Source organism: Euphorbia lathyris, chromosome 4 (assembly GCF_963576675.1).
Source record: "Euphorbia lathyris chromosome 4, ddEupLath1.1, whole genome shotgun sequence".
NCBI lineage: Eukaryota > Viridiplantae > Streptophyta > Magnoliopsida > Malpighiales > Euphorbiaceae > Euphorbia > Euphorbia lathyris.
In genome coordinates, this window is record NC_088913.1 from 39,106,170 (window position 1) to 39,117,181 (window position 11,012).

The 11,012-nt window shown below is 38.4% G+C and overlaps 1 protein-coding gene and 1 pseudogene across 2 annotated transcripts; one reads left to right on the plus strand and one right to left on the minus strand.

Moving 5' to 3' along the window:
• The first annotated feature begins 2,075 nt into the window (after positions 1-2,075).
• LOC136225835 (pentatricopeptide repeat-containing protein At4g15720-like) lies at positions 2,076-4,241 on the plus strand. Of its 2 annotated transcripts, XM_066013954.1 has the most exons (2): positions 2,076-2,710; positions 2,819-4,241. In XM_066013954.1, the coding sequence occupies exons 1-2, from the start codon at positions 2,416-2,418 to the stop codon at positions 4,210-4,212; spliced, it is 1,689 nt and encodes a 562-aa protein (XP_065870026.1). In that variant the 5' UTR covers positions 2,076-2,415; the 3' UTR covers positions 4,213-4,241. The 2 variants fall into 2 exon arrangements, with proteins under 2 accessions (XP_065870026.1, XP_065870025.1); XM_066013953.1 differs by having other exon boundaries at positions 2,077-4,241.
• Positions 4,242-4,571: 330 nt separating this feature from the next.
• Positions 4,572-10,619, minus strand: LOC136226688 (cysteine-tryptophan domain-containing zinc finger protein 3-like; annotated as a pseudogene).
• Between the last annotated feature and the right edge of the window lie 393 nt (positions 10,620-11,012).

Genomic DNA, 11,012 nt, shown 5'->3' on the forward strand with positions numbered 1-11,012 from the left:
ATGACTCCATATGCAACTGAATCGTCCTGGAAGAACCACTGTACCATAATCTCAGCTTCGAGCAATACCCTGATCTGGTATGACACCTAAGGACGCCCCTATCCTGACCGCCCCAAATAGCACATGCAACATGTCCCAGAAAGCTTGGGATCACAGCACCATCAAATGGACCCCTGGGGACGGGGTCCTTCACAACCTAGTTATCATCTGTAGCACTCCTCGAGCGCTTGCTGCTACCTGAAATTACAGTAAACGATTTACATTAAATTTTTGGTATATTTTTTAATAATCACGAATAAAACAAATAAAAATAAGCACATTTAAATTTCTCTTACCAGAAGACGATCATGCGGTAGAAGAAAATCGTCCGTCTCGACCCCTCGTCACGACGCCACGAGGTACGGGGATAGTATCAGAACTAGGACGAGGCATAGAGTCATCTCCGTCCATCTCTACATCAGCCGCCACATCCTGACCTCCGACACGCTCCTCCTCTGCTGCATATGCCCTCTGGGTGTCCGCCATGAACCGCTGCTGCTCCGTCCGCTGCCGCCGAGCAGAGGCAGTAACAACACGTGAAGATGTATGCCTGCGGCCAGAACCCGCCTCAACAACATCATCCTGTAAAATATCGAAAAATTCAATTATTTATTTATTATATTCAATTTACCGTTTTTCTTATTTTTTGTGTTCGGGTCTGCCAACCACCGGCCCGAAATAATTTTTTTTTAAAAAAATCACAAACCGGCCCGTTTTTGGCCTGGGCGGGTGGTTTACACCACCTGGCCGCAGGCCAAATGGGTGTGGCGCACCAGTCGGCCCTAGGGCTGACTGGTGCGCCGCAAACGTTTGGCCCCTTGGTCAAACGGAAGGGGCATCCGTTTGACCGCGGGGCCAAACGGGTGCGCCGTGCGTTCCACCAGATGGTGGAACGCGCGGCGCACCCGTTCCACCATAAGGTGGAACGGGTAGCGATCTCGTTCCACCTTATGGTGGAACGGGTGCGCCTGGTGTAACGCGCGGCGATTCCTGTCTCCACCATAGGTGGAACAGACAGTTCGTCCGTTCCACCTATGGTGGAAACGGAAATCGCACCCGTTTAGTGCGATTTCTGTGTTTTTTGCCTCCGATTTCGGAGGCAAAAATCATGATTTCGCTAAGTTTTTTAAACAAAAACACTTGTCGGGACACCCATGAAGCCTTTGCCCTTGCCTACCCTTGGTGCCATGTCGTTTTAGCTCGGTTTTTTGAAAATGCAAAGAATGTAGAGAGGATTTGAGAGAATTTCACTTTTTTGTTAGAAAAAGTGAGGAGGGCAAATATGTCACAAATGGGCGGTGGACCGGAATTTCGGTGCGGTATATAGCAGCTCACATTCTATTTCACTTGATCTCGAATTCTCCCAATCAATATCACGGTTAGGCTATGTTTATTTTGTTGTTGACAAAGTAAGTTTTATTTTATTTTTTTCAAACAAAATACTTACTCTGTCGAAAACAAAGTAAACATAGCCAAATTGATCTCAATTTGGGGTTGTTTTATAGTTAAAATCCTAAACGATTGAACTACATTAAAATGAATGTTTATGAAAAAATATTTACGGAAACAAAATGAGACTATCTACAATAAAATGATTTACGAGACAAGACAATTCGCTTGTATAAAATTAAATTCCCCATAATGCAATTCATGGAGGTCAATCTCAAATTGAGCAATGAAGCAATCAGTGAACTGTTGGGAATTTTTCTTGATTGCGACAATTTAGCGGAAGCGATAAATCTCAAACATAAGAATTTTATTGAATTTATGAGGTTTACAAGAGGGTGTTCTCTAGAAACTTTCTAGAGTTACAATGAGATAAAATAAAATAGTAAACTCGGGTGTTTCCCAAAAATACCCAAAATAATTATCTTTACTATTTTTATCTCTCCCCAAAATAATTAGACCACCAATTGGTCAATCTTTGCCAGCAAAATTATTGCTGACAATGTCACTCTTTGTCTTATAAAAGTCAAAGAGGAGATAAGCATTTGAAAAGAATGAAAAAAGAAAAATGTAAGGGAGTTGAGAGCTTTGAGAAAGGGGCAAATATAATGTTTATATTTGCTTGTGAATTTTCGAGAGTTTATTTTAGAGGGTAGTCTAATTATTTTGGGGAGAGATAAAAATAGTAAAGGTAATTATTTTGGGTATTTGCGGGAAACACCCGAGTGCTACTATTTTTGTTTTATTTCATTGTAACTCTAGAAAGTTTCTAGAGAACACCTATTGTAAACCTCATAAATTCAATAAAATTGTTTTATCGCTTCCGCTAAATTGTTGCAATCGAAGAAAAATTCCCAACATGAACCCGCAGAAGAGAAGTAATCAATAGAAGAAGGAAAGGAGTTGGCGTACAGAGCATCTCGGAAGAAGATGAGACATTGGACCGGAAAAACTAAACAAACTTCTATTGGAAAACGTCTTCTCTCCTCAACTGCCTTTCATCTTTCGCGCCAAAACAGAAATTCCATCAATTTCACTTCTGCAACTTCAACCCACGCCTCTTTACTCAAATGTGGCCTTTTACTCGACAATTTCACTACCAACAATCTCATCAACAGCTACATAAAACTCCAACTAACCAGCCATGCGCATATCCTGTTCGATGAAATGCCTGAACCAGACGTGGTCTCCTGGACTTCGCTCATTGCTGGCTACGTCCACGCGGGTAATCCCAATTTCGCTCTTTCTCTCTACAGAACAATGCCTAAGAATTGGGTACCACCAAATGAATTCACTTTCGCTACATTAATCAAGGCCTGTTCCATGATTGCAGACCTCCAAACTGGTAAGAAAATCCATACCCATGTTGAGATTTTGGGGTTTCAACAAAACCTCGTCTTGTGTTCTTCACTAGTTCACATGTATGGGAAATGCAATGATGTCGATGGAGCAAGACGGGTTTTTGATTCCATGGAGTTCAGAAATGTTGTATCTTGGACTTCAATTATCACAGCTTATGCACAGAATGGAAGAGGAAATGAAGCACTTGAAGTTTTTAGAGAATTCACTTGTTTGACTGCTGAAAGGCCTAATCACTATATGTTAGCTAGTCTGATCAATGCTTGTTCTACCTTGGGGAAGCTGATTTCGGGGAAAGTTGCACATGGGGCAGTTATTCGCGGTGGCCATGAGTCGAATGATGTTGCTGCTACCGCGCTTGTAGACATGTATGCCAAATGCGGGTGTTTTGGTTACTCGGATAAGGTTTTTAAGCGAATCCCACATCTTTCTGTCATTCCATACACATCAATGATTGTTGCTGCGGCAAAGTACGGACTCGGACAACGATCGCTCGATCTCTTTGAAGAGATGATCCATAAAGGAATTAAACCGAACCATGTAACATTTCTAGGAGTTTTGCATGCTTGTAGCCACTCAGGACTCGTAGATGAAGGACTAAAACACCTAAATTCAATGTCTAGTAGACACGGAGTGACGCCATTGACAAAGCATTATACTTGTGTTGTCGACATGCTCAGTCGAATTGGCCGTTTAGACGAGGCTTACAGTTTAGCTAAATCGATTAATGTCAACCCCAACGAAGGCGCTCTGCTTTGGGGCACATTGCTCTCTGCGAGTAGGCTTCAAGGGCGAGTAGATATAGCTGTTGAAGCTAGTAAACGATTAATCGAATCTAATCAACAAGTAGCAGGTGCATATGTCACATTATCAAACACTTATGCATTAGCAGGGGAATGGGATAATGCTCAAACTCTTCGATCTGAGATGAAGCAAATCGGAGTTTATAAGGAACCAGGCTGCAGCTGGGTTGAGATTAAGGACTCGACATACGTGTTCTATGCAGGCGATTTATCGTGTGAACGAGGGGAAGAAGTGCTGAGTTTGCTTAAGGAATTGGAGAGGAGAATGAAAGAGAAGGGTTATGTTGGAGGAAGCAAAGGTTTGGTGTTTATTGATGTTGAAGAAGAAGCTAAAGAGGAGATTGTGAGTTTGCATAGTGAGAGAATAGCATTGGCATTTGGGTTGATAGGCATACCTAAAGGAATAAGAATCATCAGAGTGATGAAGAATTTGAGAATGTGCAAAGATTGTCATGAGGCTTTTAAGCTAATTAGTGAGATTGTAGAAAGAGAATTTGTTGTGCGAGATATTAACAGATTTCATCATTTTAAGGATGGATTTTGTTCTTGCAAGGATTTTTGGTAATTAGTATATATTATGGATTGCCTCCCAAACCCATTTAAGTCCATCTATTTTTAGACCGGATTTAGAATTGATATAAATAGAACGAACTAAACTAGCTATTAATATTTATTTTTGTATATATATTTAGATATTATAATTTTAAAAATAAAAAATATAATTTTAATTTGAAATGTCAAAGACTAAATTCTTAGTTTGGACAATTAAAACCAAAATCAATCAACTAAAGCCTAAAAATGCTCTTTGCTATTTCCAACTCATTGATGGACAGTATATCTGTAACAAAACTTTTGAAAGTTAATAACAAAAGAAAATTCAAAAGGAACCAGCCTTCAATGCAGACCAAATAATATTATCTGTGAGCCAAACAAATTACAGGCGGTAGCCAATATATACATTGCACGACAATTATACATGACAGCGAAGTAAATGCTAAAGTTTGATATCCAAATGGTAAAATTGGCACGTGGTTCAGCCTTTCCAGATTTTGATGCTTTGCCCTCATAGGCCACTGATTTACCCCAAGTAGTAGCAACATCTTTATAAATAAGAGGCAAACAGCAAAAGAAAATAAACTCAGGTGAATAGTAGATTCACCAATTGTTTTTGAAAGACGAAAATAAATGAAAAGTCTACCATTTTACCTTAAGAATCAGCTGCTTGTGTTCAATAGGTTGAATATGGCCCCTACTGTCAATAATGATCAGAAAATTAATAAATGTGCAACTGCTGTCTATAATGTAACTTTTGCATACCTTTCTGCAGCGACTAACGAGCAACTGGAAATTCTCCTTAATTTGACAATTGAAGATACATAAGAATTCCATTAATGTTCACATAAATGGTATGCTCTTGACAAAAATTGATCAGTCATCATTGTATTAGTATAATAGTATCCACCTCCTCAAAATGATTTTACATTCTCTATATGTGTTTTCTTTCCTCGGACAACCATCCTTTGACTTGGACCATCCTGGAAACTGACTCAATGTTTGGATAATACATTACAAATCTCACTTTATACACATGTACAAGCTGTTGGCGACCAGCGTTTATGCAGGCAGCAGGTTTCCAATTGCATCTTTAAGTGGGTGGCTATACCAATAGGCACGGACTTTCACTATCACCCGTCTAAAGACCGAAGCGTATGATGTTGATGGCCCGAGGTAGAGCACCTCTCCTGACTTGGAAGAACGATAGTCGATAGAGACTCAAGTAGCAGCGATAGACTAAGCAGTTCCCCATGCGCTCACCTATCCATCAACCAAGAGAGAAGACGACTTAGCCAATTGAGGCTGAAAATGCTTAGCCTTTCTTTTCCCAATGCCACTTTCCAAATGAAACATAAAAATGCTCAGTTGACTTATTCTCTTGCATTAACCAATCCTGCAGGGGTTACGGCCTCCGTTGCCTGCTGAACCAGATGTAAGAGCTCCTCTACATCTTGGAAGCCAAAATCAATGACTTTCTTCACCAATATAATACAATCTTTATTTTGTGCCTCTTCTAAAGCTTTAGCAGCTGAATAAGCATCCTGGGATTTCCTTGAAGCCTCCCCTGCAGAATTTACATCCTGTGTCTGCAAGAATCAAATAATCACAATTTCACCTCTTCTGTAGCAAAAGATAAGAATAGACATGACATGAGAGCTTCAAGGTATATTCTTCTAAGATACACAGTAGCAATTGCTCACAAACAGAACATAACCTCTGGACTACCATATATCAAAAAATACCACAATGTGACTGACTTAGCATAAACCTGATGATTGGATTGGATATACTATTCTCCCAAAAAATTTATAATAACTGACTGCTACACCAATATGCAAGAATCAGAAATAGAAAGAACTTGTCAAACAACCAAAATTAACTAAAGAAAAGATGCAGAGATTGCACACTCATTATAAATTAACTTACAAAGTCAAGCAGCCGAAGAAAATTTGAGTAGTTTCCTGCAACATTGATGGAATTCCCAGCAATATCTGATGCGGATGATGACGCCGATTCACCTGTATTAATAATCCAAGACATTGTCATACAATCATATTCTAGCCTGGCTTGTGATTGTGTGAGCAGTCATACAAATAGTTATTTCAAACGATAATCTATAAATTTAGTTTGCAGAAGAGGTTTTGATGAAAAGGAAGGATCAAAATAAGCCCATGCCAAACAATATTAAATGTATGTTTTAATACTTAGTCATTATAGCAAGTAAAAATGTCATTTAAAAAAATCTTTAGTGCCCTATTTCAATTGGCACACGTTCCACTGTAAAATGAAAAGGGGAAAATTTTTCTTTTTATATTTGAAGCTATCATTTCCTTAAGGAAGCTATGCCAGATATTATAAGCTACAAACATTTTGACTGCACCTTAGCTCAAGTGTGGATCGAATTAAGAGGTAAGACCAAAGTGTAAAAAGTTGACAGATGCACACTTTAGAAAGAAAGACTGATCAAAAGGCAACTCCACTTATCTCAAGATAGCAATATAAGTGGTATTTAGGACTAATTGTAAAATTAGAGATAACCCTCCATGATCACATAATTGTATGATTCACGCTGTTCATTTTATTACCTTGGGAGGAAGTTTGTAAACATGCTTGCAACTCATTCCGATCTCTGCTTAAGTTAGAATTTTTGCAGTAAACTATCCTCCAATGTGCAACTTCCAAGCATTTATAGGCCAATGCAGCAGAAGCCATTTCGCATCGTCTTTCATATTCCACAGCAGAACATCTGCCGATTACAGAGGTCAAACAGGAGCCAGACACTGATGGTGTAACACATATCTTGTGCAGTAAAAGAAATAATATATAATAGCCTCAAAAGCAAACAGAATTATCTACAGATGCATAAGAAACATATGATACCTTAATCAACAGACATACAAGAAATGCTCAAATCACTACCTATAATTTGATGCACATCAGTAACATTCATATATAGAATCAGGAGAGAGAGCAACACCAGGAGAGAAGCAGAATTCATCTATACAAGTTTGTTATGTTTACTCACTTGCAAAGTTTAGCTGTTATACTATATGCTTGAATCTGAGTCATCTCCCCCTGTCTGCCAACCTCATTGCTAGTTTCTAGGAGAGAAGCACCATGAAGAAACTTCCGAGCAGCTTGGAAGTTTGTTTCATTACTTTCAAAACCAAACCCCGACTCCTGAAAAGTAATCAAACCACAACAAGGGTGAGGACAACAAGGATATAGCTTTTTTTTCCAATTGATAGGACAACATAGGTATAACAAATCATTAAAATAAGATTAAAAAAATCAAAAGGAAACATAAGAAACCTTAAGAGTATCTGCATAATCTCTCAACTTTTTGGCCTCTTCAAGAATTTTTGTAGCAATTTGGCTGGAGGCAGGACCTGGAGAGACACTTTTTGCATCAAGCATGGTTTGAACGCCATTCATTTTCTCACAACTTCCAGGGCATATTGATGCCTTTGACACATCATCATTGCCAGGAGCATGAGCAAAATGCCCATCAGATGCTCTTTCCCGCTGAGAACCTCGTGCTAATTGGTGAACATGTCTTTCAGCATTCACTCCATCTACAGCATGATCATGACTTCCCGATGACAAAATTTGAGCCACCACCTCCTTTTTGTCTAATTTCTCTCTGCTGTTATTCATAATGGGAACCCCACTTCTTAAAATCTTGAGTTTCTTTACCTTCTTCAATCCACTACGGCTATTATCCTCATCATTCCCAATGCTGCTGTCAAGGCCATTCCCATCATCTTGGGACTCTTTCAATTTTCTTTTCTTCATAGAAATATTCCTTGTATCACTGGTTCCCACATTCAACGACCCACCACCTAATGAAATCTGAGATTGGTTGCAGAGCTTCTTCACAGAGACTAGTAATTTTTCCTTCGTATCACATTTAACATCCTCTGGAAAGGAGCAGTCATTTGGTTTCAGTATGTCTGTTCCATGTACCTTAATGGACAAACCACTTTTTGATTTGAGACCCATTCTTCCAAGAGCAGCTTCTGATAAATCTATTTTGATTTTCTTAGGATTCCCATATCCATAGTGATCAGCCTCCCTCTTGTTTTTCATCTTTACTTGCTTGGTGTTTCCTGCTGATAAACATTATAAAACAAGCGCACAAAGATTAGGTTTGGATTCTGACAAGTAAATGGAATGTCCAGTTATAAAAATGAACTTTTTACCTCCACCCAGAGGATTTCGTTTCACTTCTGCAACCAAGTTTTGAGATTTACTCAAAGTAAAAAGTCTAGATTTGTTCACTAGATTTGCTTCTGCGGGAGGCTGGTTCATATTGCTCAGGCTTCTGCTTTTCACAGATACCTGCCTTTGCTATTTCCTTCAAGCCATGTTTCTTCTTTGCCTGTGTAGGCCCTGTAAGGGAATTAAGACTCTGAAGGGTGTGCTCAACATGTTGGACATTCACTCCTGATGTAGTTCTGCTGGTATCATTTTGCATATTATTTTGACCCGTAGCAAGAGGAACTTGATACAAAGCATTGAGAGCTTTTGTTGTCTCTTCCTCAGTGATATCACACCGGTTCTTTCCAGGCCTATATGACAATGCCAAAAAACTTATGAATCAGCACAAAGATTTCTGTATTGCAGGAGATATCTTCTACACATCAACTTTTCTTTCAAAAAATAATTTAATCTCAGACTTTTGCCAGCCCTTTTGATCTATTTATAAGAATCCAAGTCAAGCAACATAGCTTTTCCATCTAAAAAGAACATAAACCCATCCGAAGATCTTACCTTTTTACAAATTTACAAGGTAAGACTTTAGTAAAACAAATTAACATTTACAAACCAACCCAATTAAGAGGATCTAGACTTAGTGAATTAATTCAATTATACAGATACATATTCAAAAAAGAAAGGGACAAAGTTATCATCTTCTATGGAGGCATTATTATAGCTGGAGGAGTTTCAAACGAAAACAATCCACTGTTTATAAAATTGCATCTCATGTTTATACGTGAAGCAAAGTAATAAATAAACTTACAGCCAGTTAAGCATACTGCACAGCCACTTCTCAGGGAGGTGCTCAGGCAATGTATCATAGGGTAACAACCGCCATTTCTGACAACTGTCACAGCAGACCCAATTTTCTACAGGATCTGGATTTGGAGCTGGTGGTGTCACTTTAGAAGCAAGTGCATTTCCAGCCGGAGAAATGTCTAAATTTGCAACATCCTTGACTGATGAATGTATGCGTTGTTTATCAACTGGTTTACCACTAAATCCTTGCTTGGAATTATGAAAAGATGCATTGTGTACCATCCCAAAACCACCAATGGTAGAATCCTTCCGCTTATTACCAGAAGGTCTCTCCAAGAAACGCATTTGACTGTTCTTTTTCTCTATTTCGGTATGATTTTTGACATTCTCTCTAAATTTACTAGTATCTCGAAATCTCAGGTTTTGCACCTTATCTTGAGTTTTGGAAACAGCATGAGTAGCCTTTGTGAAATCCCTAGATTGTCGATTGACGCCAATCTCCACAGTTCCATGAGCAACTGTCGTTTTGCTATTCTTGGAGGTATGCAACTTCTTGCCCTCTGACAATGGCTTTTCCTTAGCAGAAGACATCAAGAATTGTGTTAGAGTTTTTCGACGGTTAACTCTGATAATGGCTTTTCCTTAGCAAAAGTTGCAAGGTTGATTGGTAAATCAATCTAGGGTTAACTCTGCGTCGTCAGTCAGGGCAACGAGGTTATATGGGTTCTAGAAATTTAAACTTGTGTCTCTCGCTCTATCGGTCAAATTAATCTTAGTGTTTTGGTAATTATTTATTTTTGTAAATTGAAACGTTTTCAAAGTCTTAATTGTGGGTATTGACCCAATGCAATGGAAGGGAAGTCGAACGTTATTAGGGGTAATGAGATTAATAGTTTACCTTATTTGACAATCATAATGAATGTGGACGCATTGAGGATCAAATTTGACAGAAAACGTTGATTATGCCGAATGCAAGTCATAAAGAAGCTCAATCCATTGCTTATGCCCATTCCTCTCCACCCCTAACTGGAGCAGCAGTGCAAAATTCCAGGCTTGAGATCCAAAATTCTGGTACTCCATCTGTGTTCTTAGTTGCTTGCGAGACAAGAAACAAGTGGAAGTAGCCTTTCGAGTGCCAGAATTCCCCATATTGTCGTAGGCTTGGATTTTAGATGAGCCAATTTATATGGTTGCAGTGCAGTCGTCGATTTATGGCTCCTCCTGTGATTATGATTATGTGTTCATATATGCTTTTGAAACTTCCGTCGTTTGTAACCCTTAGCGGAAGAATGAGAGTGAGCCCTTAGATTACCTCCAGGTGCGTCATTAGGGTTTAGAGGTGTGGAAGCATCAATTTCAAAACTCATGTTCATTTCCAGAAAAAGATTCATAGCACACCAAGAAGATGAGGAAGACAATATCAGAAAAGAGAGAAGAGATATATATTAAGATTGTATGATTACAATTTCTTCCAACAGGACTTTTGTAGGTAGACTTTTCAGCTGCCCAATTACAAATTTCTTCCAACAAAATGAAAATCTAATTTTATATTATTGCAAATTTATCAATTAAAAAATGGAATTTCAATATGTAAATATTTTAAATGAACAAATAACCTAAATTACTAAATGTAGATTTTTTTTTAGAAAATTAACTATTAATTTAAAACAATTAAATAAAGAAGAAATTGTTGTGAAGTCTCAATTAATAAGAGACTATTTTTATAATTTGTAGTGATGAAAGATTGGTTTTGTAATATGTAATTTAAAAAAAAAAGTTAACCACCGAATT

Excerpts from the sequence above, each read along its gene's own strand:
- LOC136225835 (XM_066013953.1), top strand. The coding sequence starts at position 2,416 with ATGAGACATTGGACCGGAAAAACTAAACAAACTTCTATTGGAAAACGT.